Source organism: Barbus barbus, assembly GCF_936440315.1.
Source record: "Barbus barbus genome assembly, chromosome: 8".
Taxonomy (NCBI): Eukaryota; Metazoa; Chordata; class Actinopteri; order Cypriniformes; family Cyprinidae; genus Barbus; species Barbus barbus.
The window spans coordinates 2028670-2045448 of record NC_136736.1 but is presented as its reverse complement, the minus strand read 5'-3'; the positions used below and the strand labels follow the sequence as shown (position 1 = coordinate 2045448).

The 16779-nt window shown below is 37.9% G+C and overlaps 1 protein-coding gene across 2 annotated transcripts; it reads right to left on the bottom strand.

The window, feature by feature from the left end:
• Positions 1-369: 369 nt before the first annotated feature.
• Positions 370-16222, bottom strand: LOC306873522 (E3 ubiquitin-protein ligase pellino homolog 1-like). Of its 2 annotated transcripts, none has more exons than XM_079422868.1 (7): positions 16044-16222; positions 8873-9048; positions 8650-8779; positions 8206-8307; positions 7823-8020; positions 6047-6235; positions 370-2916 (listed from the first exon to the last, which is right to left on the bottom strand). In XM_079422868.1, the coding sequence occupies exons 2-7, from the start codon at positions 8941-8943 to the stop codon at positions 2320-2322; spliced, it is 1287 nt and encodes a 428-aa protein (XP_079278994.1). In that variant the 5' UTR covers positions 8944-9048; positions 16044-16222; the 3' UTR covers positions 370-2319. The 2 variants fall into 2 exon arrangements, with proteins under 2 accessions (XP_079278994.1, XP_079278993.1); XM_079422867.1 differs by lacking the exon at positions 16044-16222 and adding an exon at positions 14421-14619.
• Positions 16223-16779: the final 557 nt, after the last annotated feature.

The window sequence follows — 16779 nt, the reverse complement described above, 5'->3', positions numbered from 1 at the left end:
AGGAAATTTACTAAATATTTTCATGGAACATGATCTTTACTTAATAATGATTTTTGGCATAAAAGAAAAATTGATAATTTTGACCCATGCAATGTATTGTTGGCTATTGCTACAAATATACCAGTTTTGTGCTCCAGGGTCACATATAATATAATATAATATAATACACTTTAGTCCATTTCATGAATAACCCTGTAAATACATACAGTAACTTATTCTGATCATTTTTCATGAATTTCTTTCATTCATTGTTTTCTGTCACATTTTATTAATTCTTCTCATTCAGGTCTTTTTCTCTATATTTCTTTCTATATTATGTTTGTCTGACCATATACAATTTTTAAAAAATAGGCATGCTCAGTGTTTATTGAAATATATCTATACCTTTATTCTTTAAGAATGATACAAAAACATTTCTGAGAAAATGCAACAACAATACTGCTTTAATACTATATACATAACATAATAAAATATAATATAATAACCTCATTTCAAACTCATTGATGAAAGTCATTGGTATTTTGGAGGTGATAAGCTACGGCAGTTTGAAACAAGCACAAATGAAAGTAAATTAATTCACACACCCACTGAAGTGTATTCGTATAGATTCCTAACATAACATTATTTGTATGACAGCTCAAGCGCAGTGGCTTTTAAACAGTAAACTACTGAACACAGAGCGAACAGCATCCAGTCAGACAGAGAACAGATGGTTTGTGGGAAAATCAGCTGAATGTGTGTGTTAGCAGAGGACGTATGAGTCTTAAACGAGTCCCAAATCACCCCCTATACCCTCGTTCACTATTCCCTACACTAGTCCACTCATACAGTTCACTTGAAGGAGTGAATGAAAACGAGTGAGTGAATTCAGACACTGAGTGCACAGGAAAGACTGCTGCTTTTGCATAGTTTGTGCAAAACTGGCAGCTCCAGTAGTAAGATGAAAGGATTTATCTTGAACTCTGTCATGCAAATTATGCATAAACCCTAATTAAATAATGGAATAATCAGTTTACAATGAATTTATACATGAATCTTTATGCAGTAGGCCGAGGACAAGCTGAGGATTCAGCTGCGGGCACCATCTTCTGACGAGACGCAGCGATTCATTCAGCGAGCGACTCTCAGAGAGCATTATGGGTATTCTCTAGCTCTTCTTTCAGACAAATCCAATCAGCGTTATATTAAAAATTGTCCATGCTCTTCCAAACCTTATAATGGCAGTAGGCGGACGCCGTTCTGGTGGATGACGTAGGTCGTAGGACGTATGTGCAGCACGTGCCTCTGAGATCTGCTAGTCTCGCGAGTTTGTTTACAGGAGCAAATGAAGCAAGGTTTCCTTACTTTAGCAAAGGAAAACCAATCTCCTCTTGGCTTATATCGAAATCCTCCCACATTTTTCTTCACAAATCCTTGTTTTGTGCTTCTAATTCATGACTGGCGTTTTGTTTTGTTCTCTCACTGTCGCGCTTCCATGTTTGTCACTAACCACCGGCGCTTACGCTACGCCTAAGTCCTACGTCATCCGCTGGAGCGGCTTTCGCCTACGACAGTTAGCAGAAGTGAAAGAAAAGTGTTTATGATGTTGTAAATATGGATATTTTTCCTTACAAAAACGCATGGATTTGCTACAGGAGGCCTTTATTCACCCCCCAGAGCCAAGTTTTATTATGGATGGATGCGCTTTATCGGACTTCTTTTGGACTGTTGAAAAAAAAAACACCTGCTCACTGCCATTATAAAGCTTGGAAGAGTAAGGATCATTTTTAATATGTGACCCTGGACCACAAAACCAGTCATAAGGGTCAATTTGTTGAAATTGAGATTTATACACCATCGGAAAGCTGAAAAAATAATAATTTGATGTTTGTTAGGATTGGACAATATTTGGCTACAACTATTTATATGATATATGAGATACAACTATTTGAAAATCTGGAATCTGAGGGTGCAAAAGAAATCGAAATATTGAGAAAATCGCTTAAAGTTGACCAAATTAAGTTCTTAGCAATGCATACTAATTTTAAAGTTTTGATATATTTACTGTAGGAAATTTACAAAATATCTGATTTTTGGCATAAAAGAAAAATCAAGAAAAATTGCCCATACAATGCATTGCTGGCTATTGCTACAAATATACCCCAGCGATTTATGACTGGTTTTGTGCTCCACATATAACTCTGATTGGATTTGTCTGAAATAAGAAAGTCATATACACCTTGGATGCCTCGAGAGTGAGTAAAGCATGGTCTAATTTTCTTTTTTGGGTGGACTAACCCTTCAAGGGTGTAGTTGGTGATTGGGGACGCAGCCACACACTCAGTCCAGCGGCCCCTGAAAGATGAGCCTGACGCTCTTCGTATGGCGGGCGAGCGGCCGCATGCAGAAGGGGCAGGCGGGGCTGAGGGCGTGGGCGCCGTGAGGCAGCAGCAGTCTGCTCCAGAAGGCGGCGGTGCGTTCTGAGCACACGTGTCCGCAGGGGCTGAAGGCGTGCGTGGGGGGCGCGGCGTCCAGGTAGAAGGCCGACTCGTGGCCCAGCTTCAGCGGCATGTACAGGCCCCGGGAGCGGCACAGCGGGCACTCGCGCTCGCCCTGCTCCAGTCCCAGCTCCTCTCCGCTCTGGGACCCGTCCTCCTCGGAGGAGCCCCTCCAGCCGTGTTGTCCGTGCACATGGCCGCAGGTCAGGTAGGCCCAGGGCTGGTGGTCAGGGCTGGAGGAGCGCTCCAGGCTGGGGAAGGCCAGGGTGTGCAGGCCCACGGGACACTGGGGCCGCACCGCGTTCAGCTCCCGCCGCAGCACCTCCAGGTGTTTGAGGGTCGGTGTGCGGGACAGACCCTCCGCCGAACGCCACAGCAGAGTCGCGCCGCACAGGTCGATTAAAGTGCCGTCCACCAGCTCGTGACACTCATTCTCCACCTACAGAGAGAGACAGAGACAGAACAACATGTTTCGTAATTAGTGGGACTGATCACTTAACTGTTACTTACATATATCGATTTCAATAAACTCCACATTAAACCTTGCAGCATTTTTGTGTGATTTTGGCAACTAAAATGTGTTTTTTTTCCTAAAATAAATGGTCTCAAAATAAATGATGAACAAAACAATATTATTTCATATTATTGAATATTGATGGAGCAGCATGATTTGTGCAAAAAGAAATGGTAACAGAATTTTGTTTTGGCTGAAAATCACATTAAAATAATTAAAACTAAATGCTCACTTATGTTTTATATTTTATATAAAAACAAAAATAATATAAAAATATTTTTCATTATATGCATTTTTTATTTTATATATTTACAAAATTATTTTAAAATAAAAAATTACTGTTAATTAAAAATTATTGTTTGCAACTACAGTCCCTCAGCATTTGTGTGTGTCTGTGCGGTGTGAATTGGCCTTTAGGCAATATTTTTTTTAATGTTCTCAAAATATATGATGATCAAAAAATATTATTTCATGTATCAATTTATTGAATATTGGAGCAAAATATTATTTATAGAGATTTTATGTAATATATATTTTAAAATAAATATATACATAATATATATATATTTTTTTTTAAATAACAATTAAAAAAAAAAAATCATTATAAAAATAGAAAATTATTATTGCTCATACATACTGACTTCAACAAATCTAACTAGCAAAATCAAAAGTTTGCTTTATGAATCATGTAAAAAACCATATATAAAATATGTATTATTTAAAAATCAAATGTGTGTGTGTGATTTTTTTTCATACATTTTATATATGATTTAAAAAAACATATTTGAGATTGATATATGACCCCGTTCAAAAGTTTACATCCCCTTGATTCTTAATACTGTGTTGTTCCCTGAATGATTGACAGCTGTGTTTTATGTTTAGTGATAGTTGTTCATGAGTCCCTTGTTTGTCCTGAACAGTTAAACTGCCTGCTGTTCTTTAGAAAAATCCTTCAGGTCCCACAAATTCTTTGGTTTTCCAGCATTTTTGTGTATTTGAACCCTTTCCAACAATGACTGTATGATTTTGAGATCCATCTTTTCACACTGAGGATAACCGAGGGACTCATATGCAACAATTACAGAAAGTTCAAACGCTCACTGATGCTCCAGAAGGAAAAACAATGCATTAAGAGACAGGGTGTGAAAACTTTTGAACAGAATGAAGATGAGTACATTTTTCTTGTTTTGCCTAAATATCATATTTTTTTCATTTTGTACTGCCCTTCAGAAGCTACAGAAGATACTTGCATGTTTTCCAGAAGACAAATTAAGTTAAATTTACCTTGATCTTCAAATTCAAAAAGTATATATATATATATACATACACATAATTAATTATATAAAATAAACATATTATAATTATCTAAATATTTTATATATTCATTAAAATTATTTGAAAACAAAACGTTTATAATCCATTAACAACAAGGCCGGCATTTGGAACTGACACAATAGAAAACAGCCCCTTCTGCTAATCATCAAAGCAGGATAATCATAAAACAGTCAGATATTGAGAGATTAATGTGTCTGGCTAATATAACCATCTATAGGTAATTTAAGTTCTCTAAAGTTCAATCTGCACTGACTCTAAGCATCCAGTAGATGATGCTCTCATTCACACAACCTCCGTCCCAAACAGGAGCGCTCAGCTCTGCACGAGTGAGTAATGTACAGTGAGTACATACAGAGTCAGAATGAAACAAGTCCAAACCACATCCACTATTTCGAGAGAGCAGACTATGCACCTCAGGTCTGCCGTCTCAGCCAGGACACACAAATCCAGCTCGCATCGCCAAACCACGGCCAGATAGACACACCAAACACAGCTACCGCCAACATACAGATCAGTTTAGAAACACTGCATTACCACAATTCACAGCACAAAAGTAGAGTTAACATGACAGAGTTATTAAAAGCTGAATCTCACAAAAACGGCAGTGGGTTTTATCTATAGAAATAATGCCACAATGCACAAAACAATCCTAAATAAGCAGGATTATTCTAGTTACCGAAAACCTAACTAAACTAAACTAAAATTAAAATTTATATTAAAAAACATTTTATTTTGGCTACTTGCCAAGGCAACATTTCTTCTTCATTTTAACTTTAAGTACGAAAACAACTAGCCTACAACTAACCAAGAAAAAGTAATAAAAACGATATAAACAAAAAAACTAATAAAAATGACCAAAACACTACAAGATTGCCTTTAACTGAAATTAAAGTGAAAAAAATATAAAAAAATTTAATAAAAAAGCTACAATAGTATATAGTATAGATTACTAAAACTTTAACTGAAATTAAAGTGAAAAAAATAAAAATTCTAATCAACAAAAACTACAATAGTCTATCAATAATACTAAAATAACAATGAAAATAGGTCATTTTCTTTAACTAAAGCATTATTCCTTCTTTTGATTTTTTGTTCGAATAATGATTCAACTTCAAATAAGGCACTTTCTGAGTTATAAAACTCAAGAGATAGTCAGAAACAGATTTCTGAGAGGAACTGGTTTAGAGGTTTTTAGAATAGCAGTTGTTTACCAGCGACAGTCATTTCATAACCTCTGCTTCTCACACAATGTGCATCCAGAGAGAAAAAGCTGCATGGTGAGGTTACGGACAGGACTTCTGACACCATGGAGACCAGATCTGAACAACACAACAAACTGTGCAGTCGGGCGGGAGTCATATCACGCACAGCACACACACACACACACACACACCAGCTATGTGCTGATTCAGTCCCTGTGGGCCTTCGCTGATTGAAAAGATACACAAATACACAAATTCTTCTTCACACTGCAATCTGTGAGTGTTTGTGTGATTCCAGATAAGGACAGTGGGAAATGTCAAGCACTAAAATGAGTATTTACCAACACATGATCAGAGTTGTCATGGTGAAGCTTGGAAACAAGGAACTGTCACCCTTATGTTTATCTGTGCGTTACAGAGATGTCGCTATGGCAAAGTTTTGACCTCGTTTTGGAGGATTTCATCAAGCCTTGGTCATTCTTTGATCTAAATTTGGTCTATTAAAGTCAGTCTCTCACCAGTTTTCCGGGTTTCTGAGCGGAGCGGGTCTCTCGGAGCGTGAAGACGTTGCCACAGACGGAGATCTCTCTCCAGGAGCCCGCTTTGGACTCGCAGGTGAAGCCGTGCCGCGGTCGCATCACTAATATGCCATTAGTGGTCAGGCCATCCATCTGGCTGTCAGCGCACCACCATTTCGCAGCTTTCTCCTGAGGACAGACGGAAAACCGGTCCATTCGTTTGTTGATTCACCGATTCTCTGATTTATTCTTTCACTCACTTCATTCACTGATTCATTCATTCTTTCATTCGTTTGCTCACTTCTAGCACAGATTCATTTAATGATTCGCTCAAGTCATTCAATTCATTCATTCCCTCAATTTATTCGTTCACTCACTTCAGTCACTGATTCATTGATTCACTTACATATTCACAGATTCACTTGCTCGCTTACTTCATTCACAGATTCATTAATTCACTCACTTCATTCACTGATTCATTGATTCACTTACTTATTCACAGATTAATTAATTTGTCTACTTCATTAATTCGCTCACTTCATTCACTGATTCACTTACTTATTCACAGATTCACTTGTTCGACTACTTCATTCACCGATTCATTCGTTGATCTACTTCATTCACTTGTTTATTCGTTCGCTCAATTGATTCACTGATTCACTTACTTATTCATAGATCCACTTGTTCGCCTACTTCATTAACCGATTCATTCGTTCGTCTACTTCATTCACATTTTAATTAGTTCGCTCACTTCATTCACTGATTCATTGATTCACTCACTTATTCACAGATTCACTTGTTCATCTACTTCATTCACTGGTTCATTCATTCGCTCACTTCATTCACTGTTTATTTTGTTCTCTCACTTCATTCACTGATTCACTGATTTACTCACTTATTTACAGATTCATTCATTTGCTCACTTCATTCACTGAATCATTTGTTCCCTCAGTTGATTCACCAAATCATTCATTCAATCACTTCATTCACCTATTCATTTGTTCACTCACTCTGTTCACTTATTTATTCATACACACTCTTCATTCACTGATTCATTCATTCACTCACTCACACAGGCTGCCATTCAAAAGTTTGGGGTCAGTAAGATTTTTGTTTTCAAGTAAATTAATACTTTTACTCATCAAGGATGCATTAAATTGATCAAACATGGCAGTAAACGTATTTATAACCTTAAAAAAGATTTCTATTTCAAATAAATGCTGTTTTTTTCAAAACTTTCTATTCATCAAAGAACCCTAAAAAATCAAATGTATTACAAGTTCCACAAAAATATTCAGCAGCACAACTGTTTTCACAACTGATAGTCATTAATGTTTCTTGAGCACCAAATCAGCATATTAGAATGATTTCTGAAGGATCATGTGACACTGAAGACTGGACGCTGAAAATTCAGCTTTGATCACAGGAATAAATTACATTTTACAATATATTCAAATAAAAACAGTGATATTAAATTACATAATATTACTGTTTTACTGTATTTTTGATCAAATATATGCAGACTTAGTGAGCAAAGAGATTTTCAAAAACAATAAAAGATTTTACTGACCGCAAACTTTTGAACGGCAGTGTAGTTCACTCGCATCATGAATTAATTCATTCACTCACTCACTTGTTCATTTCCAGCCTCTCCAGGATGAGTGATAGTGGACAGATGAACACATGAAAGCATCGTGGAACGGATGGATGGATGGATGAGTATGAAAGACTGTTAGAGAGGAGAGAGATTGTGTCGGAGGAGTATGTTTGACCCACCCCCAGGAAGATGCTTTTGGACGAGTCGAAGCCGGCGGCGTAGATGCGGGCGGTGTAGGGTGGCGCTCTCTGACACACGATCCGACACGCGAATCGCGATATAGTGCTCTGAGACGACAGCGTGTCGCTTTTGCCGTGACAACCAGGCACCGTGTCTATCACCACGAAATCAATGGGGCTTTCAGTGGACCGGCCGATCTGCAAAAGAAAGACGGTTTCTGCAATGATTAAGGGGAAATTGTGTGGGAATCTCTAATTTGTTTCAGTGTTGCATTTCAGTGCATCACTGGTTTAAAGGATGCAAAGGAGATCCAAGTACAAATGCACCCACTAAATCTGTACACAATTCAAACACACAGTTACCTGAAGAAACATAAACACACCTGAAACATGTCGGTGGTGCTGTCATGTGCGTACTCCACGACTACCGTCTGCGCCCTGGACAGCGTATACGACACACTGTGCTGGTTTTTGTTGCTGATGGCCTGCAGAAACACCACATGCACACCAGAACCCTCGTCAAAAGCATGCCGGTTCATAATATTTACATCAGTCAAATCAGCTTATAGTTCATTTATCATATTCAGACATGCAGGAATAACAGATGACAATGAAATGTGAGGGTGAAGTCACTCTGGATAAATGTGTCGCATGCTACACATGCTTTAGATGCACATTCACCGGCAGCGAAGAATGATAAGAAAACCAGCTCACATTTAAACATTCAGCTTGTGCAGAAGCCCTTAAAAATTCAATGTGACACGTAAATGAGCAATAAAGGCTTTTAAAGACGTATAAAAATGATTATCGGGAAAATGGGCGTATACCTTGGCAGTCTGTGGACTGCATGTGCTGTGAACGGTGCTGGGTTTGACTCCATTGGCTTTGGGCCTCTTAAACAGAGCGAAACGACTCCTTCTTCTGCCCCGGTCTCCGTTCGGTAGGGAGCCGTTGTAGCTGTGGAGACAAAACGTTAGTACACAATGCTGCATTAGTAAAATTTACTAATCCTAAATGTAAATCTGATTTAGAAAGAGGAGTCGTTCTTACCCGAGGATGATGAGCTCTCCGTATTTGATGGGTTTGGAAGAGCTCAGCAGCTCCTGTTCAGGGGCCAACATCACTCTGTTCTTCAGCTCAAACACTTCCTCTGAAATATTTCTCTGTCTTCCTTTTTTTATCTTGCTTCCTCAATGCTCCACCATCACGGTCTCACCATAAGACATCTGTAAACGAAAAACACAACAAAAGCAGGTTACACTAATCTGTGGCACTAAACGAATGACTAAGCGACAGATGCCTCTGATCATGAAAGCAGCACAAAATCTAAACCCTTTTAGACTATAGTCAAATAAACTATAGTAAAAAAAAAAACCCTGCAACAAACAAATAGAAATTATAGAAAGAGAATATTACCCAGAAAAGACACATTCAATAACACACAAGTAAGTAATGATGTGTGCAAAATAAGATGAAGGAGATTATCTCCAAATATCACTGAGATGGTTTCACTTCCTCTCAGTGTGGGTTGGCATCAGTCCCGTTTTGCTCTGTTGGGGTCAAGCGGTCATGAAAAGTTGGCGCTAGCACGCGATGAAACCACAAACATAAAAATAGTAGGCGACAGACATCGCTGTTTCCGACACAAAAAACATCAACAACTCTCGCAGCCACAAATGACAGAGCTTTAATCTCTCATGTGCATGAACAGATAAACAAGTGCAAAACAAAAAAACACACATGAACATAGATGCAAAATCAATGCATAATATGCAATGCAAACATAATAAATAAAAATAAAAACATCAGTGTAAACATAACCATAAATAAATGTATAAAGCTACACACACATACGAACTCAAGCACAATTCTACAAATTTCAAAGTAACAAAAGAAACAAGATAAACACAATAACAAATCTACAAACAAATGCAAGTGCAAAGTAACAAACAAAACAAAAACAAACAAAACAAGAAACAAACAAACACAAGAACAAATCTACAAACAAACGCAAGTGCAACAGACAAACAAATATTACAGTAAAGTAACAACAAAAACCAGCAGGCCTCAACAAAGTGGAACAAACAAAACATAAATAAAAACATAAAGTGGCAAACATACACATGGATAAATTAACCAACAAACACAACTCCAAATCAACACACACACACACACACACACACACACACACACAAAGTGTAAATAAACAAACACACATCAACACAACTCAAACTGCCAAGCAACAACAAACTAGAAATAATCTAACATAAATACAAGAACTGAACAACAAACAAACAAACAAACACAGCTATAAATCATTTAACAAGCATCAACACAAGCACAAAATCCATAGAGAAAACTACTTTGTATACTGAGTATTGCAGAAGTGTAATGCATCTGTGCGTGATTTGTTTTTTTAGCAATTGCATGGCTTACAACAACACACCTGTGTGTAAACGTGCAAACCTTCATCAGCTTGCTGTCTTTCCTGTGGGTCTGTATGAATGACCCAAAGAGAGCTCTCTTAAACAGGACGGATATCTGATCCGGGCTTGAAGCACTTAATCATCTTTCTGACAGGACGACTCTGACATAGTGTGAATAAACTCCTCACCCCATTCCTGCCTGACACACACACACTAACCAAACTACACAAAGCCAGATATGTTTCTTAAGGACAGATACTGTCAGCCCTAAAGGCAGCATGTGTGTGTGTGTGTGTGTGTGTGTCACACCCCGGCCTCGTCCCTGTATCCATGCCAGACATTTGCTCAGAATACAGAAGACATTTGCACTCTTGCCAGCCGGCTACAACACAGCGCAGCGTTTCCACAGCAACCCAGTATACACTGGGCGATGCAGGGCACACACCTCTCTGAGTGTATGCTCTTTGAAGTATGCAAGGAAACGTTTGCTAATGATGAGCTGTGATTTATGAGCGATTTATGAGGATTGAAACACACACGTATACATATAAACGTGCATGTTTAGCTCAGATTTCTGGGGTGGTGAGGTGTAATGGTTAAAGATAAACTGGGGGGTTCAGGCTTGTTGTTAGGGTATTGTGCTAGGGTGGTTTCTAAGGTATTGCTATGTGGTTGCTAGGGTTTTCTGGGAGGTTGCTAGGGTGTTATGAAAATCACAAGTCTGATCACTTATAAAAGTAATTGCAAGTAATGATAGAGCGACATTTATATAGGGTTTAATTTGAAAGCAACTAAATGTCTACGAACCTTTAATAAACAAGAGTTAATTACATGTATAGTATATACATACTATATACTTGTATACAATGCAACATATATACATGGGATTAGCGCTTGCACGTTTGCTCCGCCCACTTTTGAATCAACCGGCTAGCAGTGGCTTCTGCTTGGTTTTAATTTTAAAGCTTTTGTTTTACACAAACGGCCGCAGTTATTTTCCTTGCATTGTGCAGTTAAGCAAAATAAACTTCTTAAATTCAAGTATTACCCCTCAGGGTACTTTTTGAGGAACAATAGTTATATTTAAGAAGTGAATGAAGTAATATCTAAAATTGAGAAGGACAAAAACCCAAAGTATGAGCAAGAGTGACTCTTGCCTTTGCAAATAGACTGCTAATAGCAGCTGAAGCTCTGATGGTGAGATCTGACAAAGCTGGCCGTGTGAGTGGTTTCCTCCTGCTCCAGAGGGAAGGTGGGACTCGACACAGAGCTTCATTCACCCCACGTCTGACTCTGAAAGCCCCTCGCTGGGCTCTGAGCTCTGCATAGTCCCACCCAACCAGCTCACGAGTCAAAGAGTGACTTCACTGTCCAACAACAAAGGATCTTTCATGACACACGCTATCCACACACACTCACACGACCTCCACGCTGATGCTGAGACTGAGAGCACGCTCGACTCAGACAGAGCTGCAGTTCTCTTCATCTATTGTATGTGTGAGAGACGGTTAGACTAGACAGTTTGTTTGTTTAACCACAACATTTTAGCAGTCTTTGTTTTGATTGAGCTGCAAAGGCTTATTATCTCAGATTTATATATAAATGTAAATGCAAAGTTAGTTAGTGTTGTTGTTGTGTTTCTGATTCTGATTCTTTAAGGAGCTAATGCAAATGTTCAACCAAATATTCAGGAAATTCCAGCACAGATTCTGTGTAAATGATTTTTTTATTTATTCATATGTTCTGAAATTATAAACAAATGTGGAACATTTGCACATTTTCATCAATGTTGTGTTTTGCATGAAAAAACTTTGTCAGGATAAAGAGAATAGGGCCACAGTCTTCACCAGAACAGCAACCACAGAAGTTTGTACATTTATCCCTTCTCTTTATACATAACCATTGGTGTGCGTTAATGATTTTGATCATCGGACCCAATGCATGCTGGTCTGTCAGTTTAGTGCAGAATCTTTTGTTTGGAGAGCACCTGTACTCTTAGCATTTACTATGAACAGTGTACGAGTTGCACTGCATTAAACATACAAGAGAATTTGAGGTTTATGGAATAATTAGCAGAAAATATATCCTAAAATTTAAAAAGGAGAGAGTCGAATAGCTGAAGACAGAGATGAGCGTAAGAAAGGGAAGAAAGACTTGAGATCAGTGGAGAACAAAAGCAGTGAAGGGACGGTGTGTGTTCATGAAGAAAATAAACATGATTTTTATGATAGTTAATATCATTGGTGACATTATTTTTGGACCGATTAAGCAATTATTTAAAATAAACAAACCCTTTTTATTTTTGTGGTGTTTCCGTTTACTTGTTTTTTTTCATTACGTACAGTTTTTTTTAACTGCTTCCACACAAAATCTTTACTAGTCACACAATTTCTGAAACCTGACACTCAAATAGCAGAAGCACACACCAAATCTGCAAAACCATAAACTAGTTCTCAGTCTGACTCAGTTTTCAATTTCATAAAACACTTTTTGCAAATTGAGACGTGTTTGTGATATTTTGAATGCAGTGCTTCGTTTTTCAAGAGAAGTGAGGCATTTTGCATTTTGTGTGTGCAATTCTTGGATTTGTGTGTAAAGTTTTGAAAAAAGAGGCAAAGTTTTGAAAATGTGTGTAAGCAGTTGAAAAAAAACTATAAAATTGAATTAAAATGTTTGTTATGCATTTCAGCATGTGTGAGTTTGCACATAATAACAGAACGGCGTAGCCCTGCTGACAAAACATTAAGTCAGTGGTTTTTTTCTTTCAACGAAGTATGGTAAATTTCATTATTGAACTCAAAAAGCGACATGAAAGGAAAAGGCAGTTACTTTTTTTTACAACAACTTTTCAAAAAAATAAAAACAATTAACATAAAATATTAACATAACTTGATAGCATTTTTGTTATAATGGTTGTGTTTTTTATTCATTTTAGGGGAACAAATGGGCAAACATTTCTAATGAATCTAAATGAAATGAAGCGATTTACATTTATCTGACACTTTTATCCAAAGCGACTTACAATTGCTATATATGTCAGAGGTCGCACGCCTCTGGAGCAACTAGGGGTTAAGTGTCTTGCTCAGGGACACATTGGTGTCTCACAGTGGATTCGAACCCGGGTCTCTCACACCAAAGGCATGTGTCTTATCCACTGCGCCATCACCACTCCATTTAAACTATTCAATATAAAAAACTTTTCTTTATATAGTTTGATTAATTTTACTACAGCTATTTTTTAGGCCTATTGGACTTCTTTTGTTCTTCAAAAGTTTGATTTTTTGATTTCTTTATTGAAGACAGTGGTGGCTAGTACCAAAATGTCGCAGTTTTTGTTGACAAAATCTTTTGTAGTGCTCATTTTCTCATTGTCAGATTTAAACTTGCTTTGTTACCTCAGAAATGACAGACTACTCTTAAAAATAAAGGTTCCAAAAGGGGTTTTCACAACAATGCCATGAAGAACTAGCTTTGGTTTCCCAAAGAACCTTTCTGTGAACAGTTTCTCTTATAGTCTGAAGAACATATTTAATCATCTAAAGAACCTTTTTCCACTGTAAAGAACCTTTAGTGGAATGAAAAGGTTCCATGGATGGCAAAGGTTCTTTGTGGAATTAAAGAACCTTTATTTTTAAGAGTGTAGTGCACACCGCGCGCGATCGAGCCTGAGGAGGAGGATGAAGCCTCTTCAGACATGAAACATGATAATGCACTTATTCACATTAAACTCTATTGTAGCAGTATTCATAGCTGAGAACATCCTGAGCGGGTATTAACACTGACAAACACACACTATCATTACAAATATGCTGAAAAAATACCTGCTCACAACAAAGAAACGATACAAAACTGCATAGAGCCTATGTGAAATTAATAAACAAGACCCAGAAACAAATAAAGCAGACACTAGATGTAAATATGAGAATATGCTGAACTCTCTGAAACTAATTTTTCATTTCAATCATAGGCTAATCACATTCAGGACATAGAATTAGCTATTTATTTCTTAGACTAACAACAGTTTTAGAATTTCTTTTGGTTTGGTTTATAAATTTCTGCGGAGTTCAATGCATTTTGCAAACTTCTTGCAAACGTTTGCATAATAGATAGCACCCAAAGTTAAATGTGCCTTACAGTGCTTTAATTTCCATTCACTAAAGGTAACAGCTTACCTCTAATAAGACTTTTTAGTGTGCCTTCTCAGATATGCGCCAAACTAAAGAAACTCCAGGTGGACTGTCGGAAATAAGTGACAACAGTCGTTCTGTTTGTCGGATAAAATGCCAAAAATAATCATGTAAGGAGTGAGGCAGGATGTCTCCAGCAGTCTCCGTGCACTGACAGCTCTCCAGAATAACTCCGCGTCTGTCTACAGAGCGTGAGAGCTGACGTCACGGAGCGCACCGCAAGGGATTGTGGATATTGAAGTCCGCCCGTTAAATCTTTAACTACCACCCCTTTACATTTGGATTTGTAGCAGCTATAACCTCAAAATAAGTGTTGTTAGTAGCCTACATGATTAATAAGAAGAATAGCATTATATAAATAACATTATACTAGGTTAGTCACAATGTCACACCTTTAACATTTAAATGAACAGTACAGAACAGAATGGAATATAGAATAACAGCACAAAAGAACAAAGCTATAATGTACTAGAATGTGAATGTACTGGAATAGAATAGAAAGGGAAGGGCAGGGAATGTGGCATGTAATAACAAGCAGTGTTGGGGAAAGTTACTTTTTAAAAGTAATGCATTAATTTGGTGCCAATAGCCTTGCGGTCAGTGCATCGATATACAGCACAACTGTGCTCACGGTGACCAGAGTTCGAATCCCGACTCTTGGTCCTTTGACAATCCCGCTTCCCTCTCTCTTCACCCAAAGCTTTCCTGACTACTCTACACTGTCCCGTCCAATTAAAGGCATAAAAAGCCCATAAATAAATCTTTAAAGAAAAGTAATGCATTACAATATTGCGTTACTCCCAAAAAAGTAACTAATTACGTTACTTTTTATGGAAAGTAATGCGTTACGTTATATTTGCGTTACTTTTTAAAAATGAGCAGGGCTTGATTGTTTGTAAATAGAAGAAGTTCTATCTATAGCCAATGTAAGAGCCCTTTCACACCAAAAAGTGTAATGAATAAGCCTCAGGCTGAAGGAAGAGTAAATTCACAATTGTACAGTAGAACGCAGGAAAAGAAGGTTCAACACTCTTCAGCAATAAAAAAAGAATGAAGCACAATTGCTAGTTTATCTAAAGTCCTTTGTGCTTATTATTATGGTTGAACAGTAGTGTAGCAGAACAGAACAGAACAAATAGATAGAATAGAATAGAATAGAATAGAATAGAATAGAATGTGGCATATAATAGCACACAATATAATATTGTAGCATAATATGCCATAATATTATAGAATAGAATAGAATAGAATAGAATAGAATGTAAATTAGACTTGATTAGAAGAAACAGACTAGACTAGACTAGAATAGAATAGAATGTGGCATATTACAGCATAAGATATAATAAAAGTGTAACAGACTGAAAAAAAAGCAATACAGAATAGAATAGAAAATAACAGAATAGAACAGATATTAAAATGTGGGAATATAAAATCCCAGGGTGACATCATTGTTGCTCAGTCTGACAGCAACCCATAAATGCATGTTTGACTAAGCAAGTGTTTGCCATGCAGTGATAGGGTGTCATTGTGGTGTGTTGAATCCACACAGGTGTAGTCATGGGTGTAGTCCACACAAACATAAACAGGAAAAGCCATGCGTTTACTCACACAGTTTAACCTTTAGTCTCTCTTCAGACCAAGCAATCCAAATTACCCTTTAAAGTGAGTCAGATTCCAACACACAGCAACAGCATTCAAACACTCCCCTCATCCGTCCGCCGTAGGCAAAGCCATGAGCCTGGCAGAGGCACTTATCTGCATCTGTTCTATTTCATATCTGTCTGTCTGACTGTCTGTCTGCCCAGCCCACCCCTCACTCCGTCTCTCTCGCGCTCTCTCTCTCTCTCTCTCTCTCTCGCTCTCTCTCAGAGCACATTACGCCCCGGGGACATTTTTTTCACCAGATGTTCCTCTAAAGGAAGTACTTCAGCATGGGTTTGTTGCCACAGTTGCAACTCAACACACAGCAACATAGCAACCATCCTGCGCCGACTGCTCTGAACTTCAATGGGTGCGCGCCGCCTCTCTGCCACGGCCTTACATAATGAAAATGTTATGCTAACGCAAGGCAAATATTAAGTTACCCCAGCTGCCAAGGGCTTGTTGTCATGCTGTCATGGAGACAGTTGCCATGAGTATGAGTGTGTTTACACTGTGTTTTAAATACCCTGAACTTGGACTGGGGAGGGAAACAAAAGGACTGCTTGGCCGTAGTCCTGATGTCTGAGTGTGTGTGTGTGTTATAGCTGGGCGTAGGAGATAGAAAAGAGCGATATTGCATTAGAAGTCTTTGTCTGTATAACACATTAGTTTGTTATTAGCATGCAGTCTTATTGAGTCTATG